Source organism: Platichthys flesus, chromosome 9, assembly GCF_949316205.1.
Source record: "Platichthys flesus chromosome 9, fPlaFle2.1, whole genome shotgun sequence".
In the NCBI taxonomy this organism is placed as follows: Eukaryota; Metazoa; Chordata; class Actinopteri; order Pleuronectiformes; family Pleuronectidae; genus Platichthys; species Platichthys flesus.
The window spans coordinates 18,728,101-18,750,004 of NC_084953.1; the positions used below are offsets into that span (position 1 = coordinate 18,728,101).

Here is a 21,904-nt window from a genome sequence, read left to right on the forward strand (position 1 = left end):
ATTAAACATTTTGTTTAACATGTTTTCCCTGTCTCCAGTCTTAATGCTATGTCAAGGTAACGGACTGCCGACTCATTCTCAAATTTAACCGAAATAAACATGGTATCAATCTTCTGATGTAGTCCCAGCAAGTAAGCAAATAAGCATATTTCCCTCCACGTTTTTCTCAAAAAGCTGAAAATGTAAAGCCTTTCAACATATTCGGAGTGCGTCTTGAGTAGTAGTGCTTCTTCTTGTGGCCTAGCTGGCGGTCTGTGTTTCGCATTAAGTTGGGTTTGAAGTCTCCTCTTAATGGCATAGACCCCTGCATTATGATCACAAACGCACACGCACACACACACATAAAGAGGATCGCTTTATTATGTGAGCAGCCATTTGCCTTTTTCGCTGTGATAAAGCTGTTGGCGCTGTGCAGGGGTTGTTTGAAAGCCCAGACACCCTTCGCCATTACTCAGGTGATATGCCAGTGGCTGGTGATCAATGTGTCTCTAATAGAGAGAATGGGGGGGAGCAAAAAGCAGGAGAAAGACAGTGATATTAATAGAGAGAGATAAAGATAAGCACAGAGAGTGATTGCACTTTTACCTTCTCATTTATCACCCGGCTTGTACGCAGCACTAACTGGCTCTAACCTGCTCCGCGGTAATAGCCTGTCTGGATGCCGTATTTACGAGGTGTCATCAAAACAATGGCATTTATCTCTGCACTCGTATCATACACTTTCATCACTTTTATCACTATGCCTTCACCTCTGTATGTGCAGGCTTGTGTGAGTCTGTTGAAAGGCACTAGCGGGAGTGAGGAGAGCTCAAGGGTGAGTGTGGACTGCGAGGAGCTCAGTGCTCCTTAAAGTTCAGCCGAATCCTCGGGTCAACATGTAGGTTTGTCTGTCTGACCTTCAGTACCTCTATCTTTATCCCACTTGGTAAGTTGATCGAAGAAACCCTTCAGAGGTTCAGAATGAAACTGCTCTGGATAATAAGGAAGATTAAGCAGCGGCGTGAATGAGGAAGAAAGTGAGGGAAGGACTTGCCTGTTTTGTGCTTTTGTCTCTGCTGAAGAAGCCTAAACTCTAATAAGCATTTGGGTGAGGTGGGGGAGGTGCTAGTGTGTACTTGGGTGTTCGAGTGTGTGGGAGACGTGGAGAGTGGGGCAGGCGAGGGTGCCAGGCGATGCAGGAGGGAGAGAGGCCGGGGGCGCGTCTGGAAAGCATCAAGCCATAGCTGGGTGTATGTGAGAGCACATGCGCATGTGGGCGTTGTGTGGCAGCTCCGGTCTCTGGCTTGTTAACCTGCAGGTCATGGGCAGCTTCAGGTGAGGAAGTCAAAGCCTGGCAAACAGCATGGGAATAATGGCCTCTTCCATAGAAAGCTCCAGCTCATGAATAAACACCCAAACATAGAAACGTACTCACTGAGTGTGTGCATGCATGGTGTTTTTGTTCTGTTACCTCCCTATGTCAAAGATCTGCTACACCTTTGAAGGCATTCTGGGAAATATGCTTACTTGCCTTCCAGCCGAAAGTCAGATGAGGAGACTCATGTGTGAACACTGAATTTAAAGCCAGCAGCTGGTTCCCGCTGCTTAGCGTCGCATAAAGACTAGAAAAGGGGAGAAAACAGTTTTCCCTGCTCTGTCTAACAAAATATACCCATACATCTAAAAATCTTTAACACAACATATCTTTTCCATCCATTTCCATACAAAATTTTTATTTAAAACAATTGGCTACAAGTGAACTGCTGTTTGGTGATGATGTTGGTATCCACGTCCTAATGCTTTTTCATCAATTTTACACTAAATGGAATTTTAACTTATAAAGTGAACATCCATGCCTATTGAAGAATTGAAAATTGCGCCTGAAATCATGTACGACATTATAAATCCAGAGAGAACCCTTTTGTCATAGACTCCTACAGAAACACACTTTTTTGCAACTAGCGGAGTGGCCCTCTGCAGGCCATTTGAGAGAATTCAGGTTTCAGGCACTTCTGCATTGGCTTCACTTTCTGTGATATGTGTAAAAAAATCTCATATTTTTCCTTTACAGAAGGTTATGTGCTTTGCCAACTACAGTGACCTCCTGGAGTCTTGACACCACCATGACATTGCCGTGCCATCCCCACATATTCTCGTTTTTACAGATACAAATGAATGTTATTGGATGTACTTTATGAATTTGTTGCCCTCTGAGAAAGCCATGCAGGCTAAGCTGTTTCCCCCTGTTTACACTCTTTAACCTAAGCTCTGCTCAGCAGCTGCTGGCTGTGGTTTGAGCAGAATAGTATCGATGTACACATCTGCCTGTTGGCAAGGAAGCAAATAAGTGTATTTCTACAAAATATGAAACCATTCCTTTAAGTCTCTGAATGCAGCCAGATGCATGAATGTTGCGGTAGCAGCTACAAACATGAAGCTTGTGTAGCTGGTGTGCATTCTCTCCTGGTCACCATTCCCAAGGACAACTGGAGCTGTGTGTGTGTGTGTGCGTGTGTGTGTGTGTGTGTGTGTGTTTGTGCATGTAAGAAGAAAACATCTTCTCTGAGATAAGACATGTTTGACAGGAGGCCTCTCCTCTCAAACTAGAGAGAGTATGCGTGTGTGTATGTGTGTGTGTGTGTGTGTGTGTGTGTGTGTGTGTGTGTGTGTGTTACACTGAGAGAGAAAGAGAGGGTGAGAGAGAGCGCAGCAGCTGGTATTGTGTGTGTGTTTTGCCCTGTGAGACCTGGCTCTTTGCTGGTGTTATATTACATGTGTTGCAGAGGCGAGGTGGGGTGAGCAGGCTCGATAGCCCAGAAGTGAGGGAGTGACAGATGAACAGGAGGGAGGCAGGGAGGGGGGAGAAACAGAGGTGGTGTGGGGTAGGGGATTGGTTGGTACTTGGAAATGAAGCCAGCGTCTGACACCCAAAGCAGTTCTCATGCTCTGGCACAGGCTATTGTCGTCTGGAATTTGAGAAATGCATTTGATCTGTGTACGGTGCGTCTCTGTGGGTGTTGTGATGTGTGGATGACTCCTGGGGACAAAGTAGCCACCAGAGAGGGAGACCAGACGGAGGAGGCAGATGGCAAGGGTCCCCGGATTGATAAATGTACTTTCATCGCATTTTTACCTGCACATAGATGCCATTTTATCCAATATCTACATCTGCAATTGAGACTAGAGACAGAAAGGAAACCTCTTTGCTTTTGTAGGTGGACTGTGTTAAGTGAGAAACTGATGATGAAGATAAAAGAAGAATAACATTCCAGTTCAAATTGTCTGTATGACAGGAGTGAAAAGAGGGAGGGCTCACAGATATTGTATCTGGCCCTGCACACACTATGCCTCCTTCTTTGCTCAAGTGCAATCCCATCTCTTCTGTTTGACCTCGGCATTCCTCAGACTCAGAGTGAATGCAAAGGCCACAGTTTCGGTGCGTGTGGATTTGTGTGTGTGTGTGTGTGTGTGTGTGTGTGTGTGTGTGTGTGTGTGTGTGTGTGTGTGTATGGTGAGTGCGATCAGTGTTCCCCCTCTGACTACTTGAAGTAATTCATTCGATTCCCATCCGTGAAGTTTTAAGGGTTGAATAACTCAAAGGGGAAACCTACACCTCAGTCCTGGCTTCAATGTCTTGTCTACAGTTGAGGTCGACCTGCTGAGACGATTTAACCATCTCATCATGCCTTTAAAAAAAAATAATACTTCACTTCAGGCTTTCATGGTCCTCTGAAATACAGAGGGATAGTATTGCTGTTTTATGGATTCATACAAACATGTTTCTGTTTATATTTACTGGAGGTAATTTCACTTCATTCTGGTTTTATCAGCATAATGAGGGTAAATGTAGTTATCACTATTAAAGCCTGCGCTGTTTGTGAAATGAAACCTTAACATGTTATCACCTTGACATTACTTGAACGAGCCAATACGAAAATATAAAAATAATTAATTATAGCTGAATGTTCTGCATTAAAATTTCTAGAGAAGAAAGAATTAAATATGTGCACTTGATTGAGATTAACAAGATGAATCTGAATAATCATGAAATGAATGATGAAAATCAACACTTTCAAAAACGCTGAAAAATATACATGGATGTTTCTGACTTTTCCCTGATCTTTACTATTTTTTAGTCAAATAATGAATATATGTATCTGTGCAGGCTTCAAATTGATATTAAACAGAGTAACTGCTTTATCATGTTTGTTTTTTAGCTGAGATCTTAGTGTGTGTCTGATGTGTCAGATAAACATAATGACTTTAATTCCAATTACTTCCAAAATGTGAATTATAGTATAACAGCAAATGGATACAGGTACTTTAAAATTGCATTGAACTGCAGTACATGAGTAAAAGTATTGAGCGGAAAGGTTTTTGAGCTCAATGTTTACAGTGAGAAATATGAGGCATAATGTAGATGTCGCGTGAATGTGGCCAAGGTGATTTATCATTAATAGAAAAGGTAAATAAACTAGCCATGCTCCTGTGGTACCACTCCCTTTCACAGCTATTGTTGAGAGCAGGTTGGTGTTTTCAGCCATCGAGCTGTCAAACATCATTGCTGAACCAATCTTTGTGCATATACTGCCACCTATTGCTGAATAATGGTACTACATACAAATGCAGCAGGGTGTCATTTATGTTTCAGTTCGAGGAAGGACCCCTAGTGGTGACAGAGACTATTGTTAAATTGTGAAACAGCCCAAAGACTCAGACAGTTAGTGTGAAAACGTTTTTTTATTTTAGGAATAGTAAACAAGGCACGTTATGATGACACTCTGGATGTATTTAGTTCATAGCTCTGCAGGTGTCTCGACCTCACGCACCCGTCAGAGAACCAGGTAGGTACATCTATGCTACATGTGACTCAACAGCCAAGGAGTCTAAGAGCTGTAAGTTAGAGCAGGATGAAGTCTTCAGGGCTGAGTGTAGCGCAAGTATTTCTTCCCAGAAGGCAACTCTTTCGTTGTCACACCGTTGGGGAAGAGAGCAGCAGCTTCACTATCAGAGAGTGAGGGAATGACCATGACCTTTTGACCAGGCTGAAAGAGACATAGAGGGACAGGTAAGTATGGTTCTAGCCTTACTCATGCAGCAGCCTCATCCGGCCCCTGAGTCATGTGGCTTACGGTCATTTTGTTTAGTGAAGCCTCTCAAAAAGGTTTGGATGTGATGCATGAATTTGAATTCAAATCTCGTTCCCATTGGGAGTGAATGGACTCTTGTTGGCAGTTGGCTTCATAGTGTTGGAGGAGGGAGCATGGGAGTCTGCACCGGTCACGTGAAATATTTGGACTGACTGTCAGGTCTGTACTGTATCTGAATACAATTAAATTGTTGGAGATATTAAAATATTTTCACTTTATCCAACAATGAAAAAATATTTGAAGTACAGATAGGGGGATGGAAAGGGTAATGGCAGACATTTATATGACTCATAAACTCTCATAGGTGCTTTCTTGCTGAGGTTAAGACGAGAGGTTAAAAACTATAATAATAATAATCATAAAAAAAATAAGAGGATGGAGTAAGGACAGTCAGCTTAGCACCTGTCGCTTCTTCAGGCACAGTAAATCTATTGGACTAAACCAACTCAAAAGAAATAGAAACAAATAATTAAAATTACATAATTGGCTCAATCTGTTAGTACTGATGAGTTCTATACTGGTGTAGAGATTTGAAAAGAGAATTCTTTTATTTTCATTATAATATTACATCTGCAATGGCTGTGTATCATAACATTGTTCTGATGTCCACACTGTCCTCGCCTTGTTTTTGATGTGTGCACAAAGTTCATCTAAGTGTTATGACAGAATCTGAGGACTGTGCGTCCATCTGGTTGATTCCAATGATCAGCCAGGCAGCTGACAGACACAAATACAAAGTTTGAGTGTGTACCTTCCAGTCGACCGGTGTGGCAACCTTCTTCTGTGCGGTGAGCTGCAGAGAGTCGATGACTCTGAGCAGCTCGTCAAAGTTCCTCCCAGTGGTTGCCGGGTAGAGGATGGACAGCTTCAGCTTCTTATCTGGGCCAATCACAAACACCTGAAGTGGGTGGAGCACACAAAGGTTTAGCATACCACTCAGAATATACATCCTGTTTTTAATCCAAGTATTTCCATTATAGCAAGCAAATACATGATGTTTTACTCACCTAAACAATTCATATAGTTTTTCATCAAATACATTTTTTATACCAAATCACGGCACCATTTTGTTCTAACTTAATTCACATTCTAGGCAAACGAGGAAGAAAATTGCTTGTGGCCGACAAATACTTGCATTAATTACATATTTAATTTCTGTTAATAAATGTATATCATTTTTTGTGAAGGAACATGTTTATTTAGATTTGATAAATTATTAATTTATGCCGGTTGTTGGAGGGTGAGAGTGGTGTGTTTCACCCCCACCCCTCTGAAAGCTGAAGCTCTGTCAGTCAATGTTGGAGGAGGCACACAAACATTTTACTTTAAAAAAGTAAAAAAAAAAAAAAAAAAAAAAAAAAAAAATTCTACTTGAGTAAAAGAAAGTATTTATTTACTTATAATACAGTACATCACTCTCGGCTTTGGTGTCACTGCTGCTGCTAACCCACTTAACTCTCAATTTAACTAACCTGCTTCAATTGGATCAACAGATAAATTCCCATCTCGTTTTCACCCCATCATTTGAAAAAATAGGAAAAATGACGTGAACATGTAACACACAGCACTGTAAAAATTAAGTGGAGTAGAAAGTTCTGATATTTGTTGGTATATGGAATGGAGTAAAAGTGAAAGATAACTGTAAATAAAAAATACACAGTATCTAAGTAAATGTATTTAGTGTACATCGACCAATGCTTTCAGGCATGTAGCTATATTGTTTAAATCTGCTGTGAGGACAAACTTGGTGTGGTTTCACTGGGATCACCATGAAGAACCATCAGCTCCAACAGGACTGATGACATTTCATTTTGCTTGTGAAGAGCAGAAAGAAAACACCAGTATTTATCGAATCTGTGTGGTTCTTTTGCATGAGCGTTCATTTGCCAGAAGTCGGAACGAGTGGAACCGTAGGAGCAAGAGGAAAAGCAGGAAGTGATTGCGGTTATACCGGGCAGCTGCAAAAGAGGTTGGACCACAGACTCACAGGAAAGTAGTGCCTCTTGTTCTGCTTAAGACAAACTAATTTGGCCTCTGTTAATTTGAGTTTTGCTGTCTGTTGGTCTTTGTTTTTATAACGAAACACTGGTGAAGAGGATGCGTGTTCGAACAGGTAAACAGGAGGAGGGGTTTCTTACACAGCGAGCGGTGAGGGGCAATCCATCCTTGTCGATCTCATCGGGGTCCAGCATGCCGAGCTGCACGGACAGCACTCTCTTATGATCAGCGATGATGGGGAAGGGCAGAGCACCTTCAGCCTGACTGTTGAACGCCATCACATCCTACTCACAGAGAAGGGACACAGGGTTTTTGTCAGTGTCATCCTTAGTTACATATTGTCTCCATCCTGACTTAACGACAGCAATAAGTTACAATTCACTGTGAACTACATGCTGAGGTACTGTACGGCCAAATCTGCTATTTACTGTTCGACAAAGTGACGCTGGTCCTCTGAACTTTGACCAATCACTGGTCTGTTTGAGGAGGCGATGTTGTAATGTGGCAACTCAGGTCAAAATCAAACAGAGTGAATTCCGTCTGTGAGGAGGGTGGACATTAACCATGAAGGTTTGACTCCTCAGTTTCCACCAACACAGGCAGAGTTACAGAACTTTCAAGATTTTGATGCAGAATTTATAATTATACTGACACTGAGTCTAATTTCATGGAGTTATAAACTCCGGAGCGTATAAGTGTCTTATCCTCCTGAATGGCGCGGTTTCCTCTTGAACCGATTCAGCTACATGATTGGATTTGAAGGACACTTTGAAACCTATTTAATTTAAAACTTAAAACGTGATTGAATTTAAATAATTCATTACTTTGACGTAAGATAATTGCATTAAATTTAATTAAATTAAGGAAATAAAAAACATACAGAAAAATATAGTTATATCAAGTTTAATTTGATTTAGTTGATATAATTAGATTGTTTCATTACAATTTTATAAAAAGCCTGAATAAAGATTATTGAGTTTAAACCTCATACAAAAAATGTATATCAACTCATTGGGCTTTGAAGACTGCATTTTTATTCAAAATCATCTTCCAGAGCCACAGCGGTGGAGAGTTGTGCAAACATCATATCTGATGCTGGATTGTTTAGATTTGTCTGTGAGCAGCTTTGACTCAAACCAACTAAAACCTGTCATCAAAATATGTTTTAAAGAAGAATCTGAAAAGAAAACAGGACAACAAGCAGGCACATAAAACATGGATCCTGTCTACAATAGATTAACATGTGGAGTAAAAGGGTAATAACCATAGGAGCACAGTGATGTATACAACTACTGTTAATGTTTCTAGATGATAACCTACCTGCAGGCTTCAAACGTCAGTGATACATAATAAAAGTAGAGGAATGTTAAATGCTATAATTAATTTATTCCACCCCCAGATGTCTAACCGGTTCAAAACTAGTTTTTTAACCTCTGATAGACCTCAATCAATCAGCGGTAGAGTAATTAAGTGTGTGTGTGTGTGTGTGTGTGTGTGTGTGTGTCTGTGTGTGTGTGTGTGCCCGACCTTGCTCCAGTTGTGGTGATCCTCCACACTGTCGATGGACAGGGCGATCATCTTCACCCCACGTTTCTTGAACTCATCGCTGACCTTGGCGGCACAGGCCAGTTCTGTGGTGCAGACCGGTGTGAAGTCCCTTGGGTGGGAGAACAGGATGCCCCACCTGCAGAGGAAAGGACACACATCAGAATCATCAGAAACCTCAGTGTGGAGAAAAGCTGTATTATGAACGAACGAGGGTCATTGTCATCCAGCGGTCATGTAACTCTTTTTAATACCGACCTAGTGTAAAGGTTCGATTTTAATGGAGTGGCCATGGTACGTTCTGCTATAGGTTCAGGTTAGTAGCTATATATGGAGCAAAAAGTATTATATAATTCCCCCCTCTGTGTGAACTGTGGCCCCTTAGTTAGAAGAGGTAGAAATGGGTCATACAACGGTTGACTTTTTAAAAGGATAATTCACCTCAGTCACACATCACATGAGTTTCTTCCCTCGCATGATTGTCCTCATTGTGTTGTAATGTAGTGTCACATGAGGTAGAGGCCACAGAAGAGCTCCTCCTCACAGATATTGTGATAACTTTTTCATAGCGTGACCAGAGGCCTGGTTAGAATGGAATTGGTTTGTTCAAGTGGAAAACACTGGAAGCTGGTGTTGATTTAAAGAGTGACATGAGAAAATGTTTTATTCGGCTGCAAAACCGTCTGTTTGTATCAAACATAGTCGACATTAGCTGTTCTAAGATGCCACCTTTCCATTTGATGGACTTACACTTGCACAAATGGGCTCAAACCAGTCTTTGCTGAACAACAATGAAAAGCTGAAAAAATACGACACAATTACAACAGATGCTTGCCTCTCTCATTCAAACATATATTACCACTGAGGAAAGACAGAATATACCCAACTCAGTTTGTGGTGATACCTTTACATTTTAAACATTTAAAGGCCTGAACTGTCTTATAGTTGAAATGAGCCAATGAACATGCCTGATCTGATCCGCCTCTCATGCTTATGTAAGAATCTCATTCAGCCAGCAGGTGTCACTCCACAGTCACCGTCACATACTTCCAGGCTCATCTATGTCCAGGCTCTATCACGCGATCTGCTCTTTTTATTCAGACTTAATCCTTGTACAGATCAGACACGTGTCAGCTCCCCGGTCTGACTACAGGTATCCACAGAAACACAGCACGTGGGTCAATGCAACGTTGCATGGCCGATTAAACTGTTTTCCAAAAAAAAACTAAATAAACTCAGAATTAATCAGTCTGCAGGCAGCGTGCCAGTGTGTTGGTGGGGCCTGGAACTTACGAGCTGCCCAGGAAATCGTGGAACTTGATCTGGCCGATGGTGGTGTCGGCCTCAAAGTTGGGGAACACGTCTCCCAGCAGAAGTCCAGGCATGGTGCTGCTGCGTGCGTGTGTGGGTGTGTGGGTGTCTGCAGCTCAGAGAAGGACTCACTTTGTTCTTTGGTGAGAACTGCACCATATGACTAGATCCGGAAAGGGAGGGACCACAGCTCAGTGACGTAAGCTCATAGAGCTATATCTATGCATCCACCAACCAAATCAATTTCAAGATTCAAGATTCGATATTGTCATATGCACAACAGTTTCATTGATTCTACAGACTAGCAGACATGTATCAAAGGCATAACATTTAACAATATCATAATTTGTACTGTACATGATGCTACAAATGCGTAAAATCCAGTCAGTTGACGACTTGATTTTATGCATATACACAAACAATCACTGAAGCGTCACCTTCGTACTTCAGTTTTATTGACAAATCATTGACAGTCTGAAGTTCAATATAAAAATATTCACTAGAAATTTAAATTTTGTGAAGAAAAGTTAATGCAGGAGAATGCATTTAAATTAAAAAGTAGAATACACATTCAAAGTCAAATTCTGACAATGAGTTGATCTTAAATCCTTAATCTTACCTATAACTATATATCAAAGTATATTTATCTGTATCGAGTATTATAGTTTATTTTGAGTCCACAATGCATACACTATATTAAAATAAAGAATTAGGTGATGAGGCAGTCATTTTTATATATTTATTAAATACAGATATTGATGACATTTACTTTTTCATTATATAATAATGGCATTATTATTAACTAGATTTTCAGAATGTATATATTTATATGTAGATATATACATATATTAACGTAAGACTATACATACAGTATACACTAGAGATTATTTCCTAATAATACTTATTGCTCTTTAATAACTATATGAGTAATAAGCGACCAGTGCTTCCGGGTCAACCAGCTTCCTGGTGAAAACTACGGCAGCCGGGATGTGAATAGTGAAAACACAGCAGATGAGCTGAAGACGCGATAGACCCTCAAATCACTGCGGAACCTCTGGTACTGCGGAACCTCTGGCGCTGCGGTGCTCCCACTCCACAGTCAGTCTACACCGGTACATTCACAGGCAACATGCCGTCTCCTAAAGCTAAAACCCCGGCTCGCAGCGGAGGAAGCCCGGTGTTCGGCAGCTCCAACGGCCGCTACGACTTCAAGTCACTGACGAAGCCGCTGAACCGCTCCTCGCCTCCGCCGCACCTGCTCCAGCGGCAAGGCTCCGACCCGACCACGGCCCGGCTCCGGGCCTCGGAGAGCCCCACGCGCCGCCGGGGCTCCAGCTCCTCCACGGGCTCTGCACCGGACGAAGACGGTATACGGCTGAACCCGTCTTTCGTCCGCGTAGCGCTCAGCTCCCTGCTCGCCATCGACCTGTGGCTGTCCAAACAGCTGGGGGTGTGCGCCTGCGAGGACTCGTCGTGGGGCAGCATGCGTCCCCTGATGAAGCTGATCGAGATATCCGGACACGGCATCCCCTGGCTGGTGGGGACCGCCTACTGCCTGTACAAGAGCGACACTGCTGCAGGACAAGAAGTCATGCTCAACCTCTTCATGGGTAAAACTACATCTCTGCTAACATGTCTCCGTCTGACAGGGGGCTAGAGGAGGCCTCCCCCTTTCACATGGTCACCACCCTGGCCTGCATCCAGCTGTTTTCACCCCACTTCCCATAACACACGTGTTTTCTTCAGCTGTCCTATGACATCTGTTTGGTCAGCTGCATCCCTCAGCTTGGCAAACAGGTGAATGCTTCAGATCCAGCGATATAGTGCCTACATAAGCAGATTGTATTGTGTTTTGCAAAACTCTACTCCAACCCACCGCGCTTTATTATTGTTTTTATCGTTATTACCAAACATACCTTCCAGTGTGTTTGTGTCTTTTAGGATTGAGCCAAACCAAACACGGGTCATCAGAGTTAATGGTACAGATACTATGTTTCCCTTCCCAATATTATTCCCGAGACATGAACCTTGGGTATCGGCTGATCCAGCGAACTGACCTCGTTCCAGTGCATCTAGAAGATCACGTTTAAAACCTGTTTTAACAGTTGTATGCTCCTGCTAACGCTGCATGGAGGTGACGATTATGTGTAATTTTTGTTTGGCCTGGATCAGGTTAACCTTAAGATATGTAATTACAACCTGGCTAACCTTGCCGTGGCTCCAAATTTCCCATCATGCAACTGACAGCTTGGGCCTCCAGGGCCATGAACTCAACTAGTTTGTCAGTTATCTTTCGCTCTGTGAAGTTGATCACATTGTTTGAATGAGGTCTTTTAATTTACTGCTGCAGTTCGTCCTTTATTGCCCTTTGCCCGGGTGAACTCCTCGGGTTCATACATTTTGGCTTCAACTTTGGGCAGCTGTCAGTTCCTTATACAGTCTGTGGTTTTGATTTGACATGGATAGTGCTGTTTCGGGGTGTGGTTGTTTTCAATGTATAATCTTGGTACTCTTGCTGGTGTTACAGGACTTTCTGCTTTTCCAGTAGTGTTGGCTGATCCCAGTGGCGTGTTCTGTCACACACCTTCACAGGTGAATAATGCAGAGGCGGTTGGAGGCAAGCCGGCATGTATCTGAATGTGGTTTGTCTACGCAAGATACATCCTGCTGTTGATAGTTGGAATGGAAAGATACAACAAAGAAAAACACAAATATGGATTTCCACGGAACTTGGTGTAAAGATGCAGTTTGGCTCAGGGAAGAACTCACTGTGTGTACGAGGTACTCTGCTGTGATACGAAAGCTCGATGCGAGGATTCAGTGGAGTTAACGGGTTATTTCTGTAAACATGGCCTCTGGTCCTACAGCAAATGTTTTTAGGATTTTGGAGCCTGATGGTTACACAGCTTTAAACATCCGCAGGAGTTTTCACTCATGAATAAAAATGGAGTGTTGCATAATAATTTGACTGAAAACCATTTGCTGTTCTCAGCAGGGATTTATACAGTGCCGTCTGACTGTTGCATTCAATTTTGAGCAGTGAAGCAACTGTTAATAAATCTCACTGCTCAATGCGATGACACATCGATATAAAAAGTCCAGTATGCTGTAAAGAAGGGTAGTGATAACCCTGTTCACTACCAAATATCATGCTGTATATATGTGGCACTATAATCACTATTCATGAGAAAGAAACAAATTTGTCTTGAAAATATACCAACCTCGAGAGAAAACAAGTTTTACATATTTGTTGTGTTGAAGCATTTATTCCTTTCAGTTCCATCTTACTGATTAAATCTATGTTGTTTCACTTTAGCAAACAGTATTTAAAAAAAGTCATGTTGATTTTAATTTCTCATGCTACATTTTAAATGGACACAAATGCAAAAGAACTTCATGAAATCCTCCATTTGACATGTTTTGATCTCAAAGTGTGTGTTGTGAAAAAGTCTTTATCCAGGTTGCTTGGTCTGATATAACCACATGGGTGGTTTGTTTGTTTGTTTTATTGTTGTATGTATGTAAGATTACACAAAAAACACTGATCTGATCAGTGTGATTGCATGAATACAGATTCCTCACACATTATTCTGTAACATATCTCTTTCTGTCTTTTAGGCCTGCTGTTGGATATCCTCCTGGTTGGCATTGTTAAGGCAGTGGTGCGTCGACGTCGGCCATCACATAATCGCATGGACATGTTCGCCACCTTTTCCGTGGACAGCTACTCCTTCCCTTCCGGCCATGCCACCCGTGCCGCCATGTGCGGACGTTTTTTCCTGACTCACCTTGTGCTGGCCGCCCCGCTGAGGGTCCTGGTTCTGCTGTGGGTCGGCCTGGTGGGGCTGAGCCGAGTGATGCTGGGCAGGCACAACGTGACTGACGTGGTGTTTGGGTTCTGGATGGGCTACTGGCAGTACAACCTGGTGGAGATGCTGTGGCTCTCCCCTCAGACCCTGCAGGGGATGATGGGACAGTTATTTTAACTCAAAGGACTGAAGGAGGAGGGAACGTGGCAGTTTAAATCTTGATTGTAAGAGCACCTGCACACCTTTTATGAGATGATTGACGGTTGTTTGTCTCGAGAGGAGATCTCCAGCACACATAGTTGTCTTCTTCTGTTGTCTTAAATCAAGCTTCTTTTTTATTCATACAAGACCTGAAGGGGGCAGATTTGACCAGTTTACCTCCTGAAGCCCCATCAGGTGACCTGATTCATGGTTAATATGAAAATTGAAGTGCGACAGTTGTTTTTAACTTTTGAAATTAGTTTGGCTGCAAGCTTACATTCGCTGTTTATTTCATGCTCCTGTTCACTTCAAGTGAACACATCTATTCATACATCCATATCACTTTATTATTCCTATTGCTTTGACAATATCACACAATAATAAGTATATCACATAAACAGATGACTAGTTAACTTGGATGGAAAACCAACTAAACTTAATCATTATAAGGGCATGCACATAAATAACTTGATATCATGCACTTTATTGTCGTCATACAAGTAAACCGTCTTGAATCACTAATTAAATCAAAATTCATTAAAAAATGTGCCATGGTCTAAGGATAGAAATATATATATATTTCTATCTTTCTTTTTAATTATATATTTTTCTTCACAGTTTATTCAGTCAGAAGGAGAAGTGTGTGTGTGTTGGAGTCCTCTACTCCGCAGTCCATTTCAATTAGTTTAATAAGGTTGAAGAACTACTGTACAATACATTTGTCAATAGGAGGAAGGAATATTATTTATTGAGTGGACTTATGTCTTTATACCTTTCTTCACATCGTCACTGAAAAGAAATGAGCTTTTCATCTACTAAAGTGTAACAGCCTGAAGAGGGGTCACCACTGTTAGACCTGGCTGATGGTAAAGGGGTAACAGATCTGCTGCTTGACTTCAAAACATAAATAATGGCTGTATATTTATGATTTGTCTTGTTGGTTGCTGTTAGAAGCTAAAGAACTTTATTTATAAGGCAAACAAGTGAAGTCGGAGTCACAGAAAAGCAAAAAATCTTGACAAAGCGAAATGGGATCTGTGACTGTTCAGGTTCAATCAGCTGATTCGACACAAATGAAACAAGTTACACAGTCCTCGGCGGAGGGAAGCAAATTCAATTACCTATACAATTTACATTATACCTCAATGACTGAGGATAATATAACTTAGTCATAATTCTCATACTAAATCTCTGTCCAAGAAAATAGTGTAATATTAAGGAAATATTGAAAAATTAACAGATTATGATAAATAATAAAAAAACATTTGTTGTGGGGCTGAAGTGGCACTTTAAAGTTTTCCACTTTAAAAAATGGCAGTTTTAATGTTGCCATCAGGTTATGGTTGATGACATCTCAGCTATATTATCTGTTGATGTCCTGGTGCTCTGCTTGGGTTCATGGATCAGTGGGCAGATCAGGACAGAAGTGAAGAGTTTTGCAACCGAACTGAAGCATCAAAAAGCAAGATTAACAACGGTTTGACCACATTTTTCTTCATCTTTTACGCTTTTGATGTACATCGAAGGACTTATATATATATATATATACATGTATATTGACTTTTGTCATAGTGATTTTGATGAAAATTTTATTGTGATAGTTTATCGCCCAGACCGAAATAAGACCCAAGTTTAGCCTGCATATTTCTTCTGAATTCCATAGTTCTGTGGAAACTGTGTCTAATGCACAAACTTGAATATGATATGTGAAGTTGTGGAGTAACGGTTGGACAGATCTAATAATAATAATAACTTTATTTATGGAGCACTTTTAAATACAAAGTACAAGGTTCTGCACAGCAAAACAAATGCTTAAAATATGGAAATAAGTACATATAAGTAATATATACTAATATAGTAATATATGTCTAAAGGACAATAGCAGCCTGGCATCCTAAGTAAATTTAGGAATATGCCTTTTGAGGAAACATAGAAGACAACAGTCTTAGACAGCCTTATTCCTCAGGCAATTCATTCCAGAGCCTTGGGCTCCTGATGGCAAACGCTCTTTCCCTCTTAGAGTTGAATGCTTTTTCCTGTGTTTAAGTTAGCTCTGTTTAATACTTATTCTCAGTTGTCAGACTCAAGGCAATAATCAGTAAAGGCAAGAACTGTTAGTGTTGAACTGTTGCAAGTTATTAACGAAGAAGTGACTCTTTGAACGTCACCATGACTCTTTGAACGTCACCATGTGGGCCATGTCTGCTGCTCCTCGCATGTTTTATGTAACTATTTCTGCTAGTTAATCTTTCCCATCACTCGTCTCATTGACTGGTCGTCAGGTTCACACATTAATGCCTAGAGTCAGCATGTTTGATGATTAAACCATATCCACGCACCAACCCACTGACTGGGAGTTCAGTGCCAAAGCTGAGATTCAACGTTAATGTTCTAACCATGTATTACGCAAGTTGTTAAGATGATGCACAACCACTTGCGCACTTCACACCCACACACTCATTCATTTTAGCACTGCCAGAGACCACAACTTGTAAATCTGCAGGTGCATTTTAATTTCCATGTGTGCTGGTCTGTTTTTACTTTGTCTATTATAGAGGATTTTGTTCAGATGTGTGAATTTTTGGTTTTGGTGTAATTGTTTATCAGCTGTTTACAATTCAGTGGACAGATCGAATGTTTCCTCTCTTGTGTGTGTGCAGCTTTTACTACTATTGTATTTCACTTTATGAAAGGGTTTTTAACCTGTGAACCAGTTGATCCTGATATCTGGTATGAACCAACTTAATTTAACAGACTGTTGTATATACTGGTGCCCACTCACACACTGTTCTATTGACCTCTTTCTTGTTGTGCCCTCATTCTCCAAAAAGTGACCAATGATCTCCCCAACATCGGTGGAAAGATACTGCGATGGCAGCCTGCAGCCTTTTCATTTCAGTGCACTTCTGTGGCAAATCTAAATATGCTGGATATCATCATGACCAAACGTTTTTTATGATTGATTTATTTCTTGTTTTACGTGTTGATATTGAGAAGAATCTGAAATATCAGACAAAATGTTTACTATAGGCTCCGTGTGTTTGTGTTAGGGATAGATTTTGCACATTCCACCTTTGTACACCATCCTTAAGAAAGATGCATATTTTGATTTATTCCGCTACCAGGTAAATCCCACTTTGTGAAACATGAAGCCAGCTCCAAAATACTTCACTGCACACAGTCTTGCCTGCTGTATGATATAAATTGTTAATGCGTATCCTGTACATATTTCTGTAATGACATGAGATTCCACTGTGTTATGTTCCATTCTCTCTGAATGGCTATTCCCGGATAATTTGATTGTAGTGGTGGATTTTAATTAAATTGGGAAGAAATCTGAACCAGTCTCAAGTCTTTTAGATGATCTTTTTAAAGTCAGCGGAACGAAAGTGAACTTTAGTCCTATCGCAGAAAACACACTATTTTTGGTTGATGGAGGGAGGGGGGGAGGGGGGAAGGACGTCTTTATTTCTAATGTTTATATAAAAGTCTGTGATTCGTAGAGCCTTGTCACTCTTCAGCAACACGCAAGGATTAAGGTAGGAAGAAAAACTTGATGCATATTTTTCAACCGTGACATCATTGAATTAAAAGAGGTATAATGAAATTCAAATTGGGTTATCATAAACTGCACAATAGGTTGATAATAGTTCATTATCAGGGCAGAGAAGTTTACTTTTTTATATTTTGCACTGATACGATCCACAAGTCTGAGCTGTATCACTTATCAGTTTTTTTTTTGTTAAATGTAGCTTTTGGCACAATATTTAAACATAGTGCAGATCCAAGTATACATTTGGATGAATCTATTAGTCAAGTTTTTTTCCACAGCCAAGGTTTCTGCAGGATAGAAAATATCAAGGGACAGCCTAATTATGTTAATAATGACATTAAATAATAATTTCTTCTTTAAACATCTACTAAATTAAGTGAAAGAACCACACAAGAAAAATGTCTAAGAAAGATACAAGACATGAATTGAAAATATTTTAATACTGAAGACCCGTATTATTTCACACTTCGATCTGATTGTTCAGATTCACTGTTTCTTTTCTCCTCCTGTAGTTCAATTATGGTGCATAAAGTAGCAGTGATCGGGGCCGGCCCCAGCGGTCTCACCAGCATTAAGGCTTGTCTGGATGAGGGCATGGTGCCAACCTGCTTTGAAAGCAGCGATGATATGGGTGGACTGTGGAAGTTCAAGGCAAGTCACTATTCAGAACCATTTGTCTTAAAGCATTTCAGTGGCAATTTGTTGAACACAGAGCAAAGTCAACGCTGTTCTTCTGTAGTTTAATTCAGATGGACTCACAGCACATCACATTTAATCAAGTCTCCTTGGGCATGATACAGAACCTGAAATTGCCACTGGCGGCTGTTCCATTCTCATATCATTATTATTCTTTTTCCTTGCTTTTCTTTTCGTTGTTTGTAATTCTCTGCAGGAAGTGTCAGAGCCAAACAGAGCCAGCATCTACCGTTCCCTCACGATTAACATTTCCAAAGAGATGATGTGCTACAGTGACTTCCCCATCCCTGCCGATTACCCTAACTACATGCACCACTCAAAAATCCTGAAATACTTCAGGATGTATGCAGAACACTTTAAACTGCTGCAGCACATTCACTTCCAGGTAACAAGGGCAGAGAGAAGCACGCGGCTCGTTATATTCTGTTGCTGAAGTCCAAAAGATATTAAAAAATGTTACTTTTCTAACATTTTAGACCTCGGTTAAGAGTGTCAGACAGAGGCCGGATTATTCCCGCACTGGTCAGTGGGAAGTGGTGACTGAGAACAGAGATGGACAGGAGGAGCGTCACGTGTTCGATGCAGTGATCTGCTGCGCGGGTCACTACACCTATCCCAACATGCCACTCAAAGACTTCCCAGGTATAGACATGTTCATCATAAGTCTTTCCCATGCCTTGACAGATCATTCTATTTTCGTCTGAGACATTTAGGAATTTTCAGCAACATTTTAGTTGTCAATATATGTTTTTTCACATGAGACCATACATCTGTTCCAACACACATCCTAATAACAGGAAGGAATAACATAACTATCAATCTGTGGTTTAGTGGTGTGCACGCAAACTTTTTTCCAAGATTTCACTAAGAGGACAACAGGTAGAGTAACACAATAAATGTGTGGTGTTGTAGGAATTGAGAAGTTTGAGGGGAAGTACTTCCACAGCTGGGATTACAAGGGACCTGAGGACATGTACGGGAAGAGGGTGGTGGTCATCGGCATTGGTAACTCCGGAGGTGACATCGCAACAGAGGGCAGCAGAGTAGCTGAGGAGGTTCGGAATTCACTTTTTATCGTGCTTGACTTTGGTTTGGACATTGATTCGTGATTGTTGGCGCAGATTGTGATCTGTCGTTCCTTCTCCTCATGCAGATGTATATGAGCACTCGTCGCGGTGCCTGGGTCATCCGCCAGGTTTCTGACAATGGCATGCCTGTGGACATGAAGTACAACACACGTTTCGTCCACATCTTGTTCCAGCTGTTGCCGATCAACATCCTCAACTGGATCGGCGAGGGCAAAGTCAATGCCATGTATGACCACACCATGTACGCCCTCAAACCCACACACAGGTAGGTTGCTGTCGGGACAGAGACACGGGATATTGCTCTGTGGTATTCAGGCGTAAACCCCTTGTGTGTGATGTGTTGGAGTGTGAGATACTCTGCGTCTGTCCCTGTCACCAATATCTTTGTCTTCTGCTGCCTCACCAGGCTCTTCAGTCAGATCCCAGTGATCAACGATGATCTGCCCATGAAGATCCTGTCCGGAGCGGTCACTGTCAAGCCGAATGTGAAAGAGATACGTGGCTCCACCGTGGTGTTTGATGACGGCACTTTTGTGGAAAAGGTCCAAAATTGACCCAAGACAAACCCATGAATTCTCACTTACAACGTAGAAAATGGACGTTTATCAATATCTTCCTGCCTTTTTTGTTCCAGGTGGATATAATTGTGTTCGCGACAGGATACAACTACGATTTCCCCTTCCTGCCAAGCAGTGCTTTGTACAAGTCAGGGCACCGTGTGGGTCTGTACAAGCACATTTACCCTCCCACCTTGGAGCATTCAACTCTGGCTGTTGTGGGTTTCATCCATGCCCTTGGAGCCATCATGCCTCAGGCCGAAATGCAAGCCCGCTGGGTCGCACGTGTCTTCAAAGGTGAGGCGGTTCCAGTTCGTCACCTGCCATTAAAGTCCATGTCTGCAAATTGACCTCCGTCTGTCCACTGATTTTTTTCTCCATAGGACATAAGAAGCTGCCCTCAAACCAGGCCATGATCAAGGCTGTGGAGAGGGACACCAAGGACATTGAGAAAAAGTAAAACTATTAATTTGCCTCAATAATGTTACAACCAATATTGTCCATTCGTTTTCTATCCTATAAGGATGAAGCACAGATACGCTCAAACTTGTGTTATTAAAGCTACAATAATGGGGTTGAATGGATTTCTGAGCACTTGTGGGCGGCAGAAGAAGCGGTCAGCATGACTAGACACTGACATTGTTAATGTTTTTACATTTAACTTATAACTTGTCATTCATTACTGGTTTCTCCTCCCCACAGCTTTATTGTATCAAAGTTGACACCCCTGCAAGTGGACTTTGTTGACTACATGGACGACTTAGCTGGAGAGATTGGAGTGTTCCCGAGTCTCCTCTGGCTCTTCTTCACCGACTATCCTCTGTTTAAGAGGCTCCTCTGGGGACCCGTCACATCCTACCAGTACCGCTTGATGGGGCCAGGAAAATGGGAAGGGGCCCGCAGAGCGATCTTCACCCAGTTCGACCGCATGTACCAGCCCCTGAAAACCAGAAAGGTCTGAAATTCATTTTGTTTCTCCTACATTATGTACGTTTTATGTGTGATGCTTAATATACATCTTACATTATCTAAACATAAAGTACAGTATCCAAATGTAAAAACACTTTACTCCATCTCTTCCAGCTGGTGGAGCATGAGCCGTCCACCACCGGCCGCCTGTTTAAGCTGAGCCTGAGCCTCATGGTTGGAGGAGCCACTGCCTACTACGTCCATGTGCACCACCCGACTGCTCTGCCCAACCTGCTGTCCAAGCTCCATCCAAAGACAGTCTAATACTCCGTGGACTGCAGTCACACGAATCGAGAGCATTGAAAGCTGCCAAAATAGCACCAGACTCCTTAACAAGATATAATATCAAATATATAAAAATACAGAAACGCACAAACCGAATGATGTAGCTGCGGTTTTGGATCCATGAAACACTGAGAAATCCGCTTAGTCATAATATCCTGCTATTTGGCTTGTGATTATGGGAATGACTTTTGGGGTAATGTCTTCATTAGTTGTACCTATATATTTGATGTATTTAAACACTTTCTTAAAAAAAAAAAGAATCATTATTATTTCAAAAGCATTCAAAACAAATCCTGTTTTTTTTACATTTTCAAGACAAACTGTTGAATACCAACTGTATTATTGTTATTACTACGTTTGCAGTCAACATTTCCTGTTACCAACTAAATCCATTGTTTGCAGTAAAACAGTCGAAAACAATGACCACTGGAAAATGCAACCGAAAGAGTTTTTTAGAGTCCCAGTCTCAAACTCTCAAACCCACTAACCTTCCCCACCCCCTGCACCACATTAAAGTCCCACTACCTCCTGCATTGGAGTTGGCAGTTGAAGTAACAAAGACATTATGAATTGGTTGCATATGAACACAGTTGTCAGAGGATAGATCCACTGAATCCGTCTTGCTATTGTTTGTCATCTCTGTGTTGTTTCACACTACAAATAGGTCATATTTTCCAATGGGAATAAACCTCATAAATTTCATCAGGGTGTTATTATTTACAGGTAAAGACTTGTGAAGTAATCGTAGCTGATAAACACTCTG

General features: G+C 41.5%; 3 protein-coding genes across 3 annotated transcripts; 2 read left to right on the forward strand and 1 right to left on the reverse strand.

Moving 5' to 3' along the window:
* Positions 1-4,700: 4,700 nt before the first annotated feature.
* prdx6 (peroxiredoxin 6) lies at positions 4,701-10,139 on the reverse strand. The gene is made up of 5 exons (XM_062395572.1): positions 9,966-10,139; positions 8,655-8,811; positions 7,268-7,411; positions 5,881-6,027; positions 4,701-5,024 (listed from the first exon to the last, which is right to left on the reverse strand). The coding sequence occupies exons 1-5, from the start codon at positions 10,055-10,057 to the stop codon at positions 4,899-4,901; spliced, it is 666 nt and encodes a 221-aa protein (XP_062251556.1). The 5' UTR covers positions 10,058-10,139; the 3' UTR covers positions 4,701-4,898.
* An 822-nt stretch (positions 10,140-10,961) lies between these two features.
* plpp6 (phospholipid phosphatase 6) lies at positions 10,962-17,334 on the forward strand. Its single transcript, XM_062395862.1, has 2 exons — positions 10,962-11,593; positions 13,602-17,334. Exons 1-2 carry the CDS (start codon positions 11,113-11,115, stop codon positions 13,967-13,969), a joined length of 849 nt encoding a protein of 282 aa, XP_062251846.1. The 5' UTR covers positions 10,962-11,112; the 3' UTR covers positions 13,970-17,334.
* A 176-nt stretch (positions 17,335-17,510) lies between these two features.
* On the forward strand, positions 17,511-21,843 carry LOC133960713 (flavin-containing monooxygenase 5-like). Its single transcript, XM_062395521.1, has 11 exons — positions 17,511-17,532; positions 18,059-18,201; positions 18,443-18,627; positions 18,719-18,884; positions 19,155-19,297; positions 19,396-19,595; positions 19,737-19,872; positions 19,965-20,184; positions 20,271-20,343; positions 20,590-20,842; positions 20,971-21,843. Exons 2-11 carry the CDS (start codon positions 18,066-18,068, stop codon positions 21,118-21,120), a joined length of 1,662 nt encoding a protein of 553 aa, XP_062251505.1. The 5' UTR covers positions 17,511-17,532; positions 18,059-18,065; the 3' UTR covers positions 21,121-21,843.
* Positions 21,844-21,904: the final 61 nt, after the last annotated feature.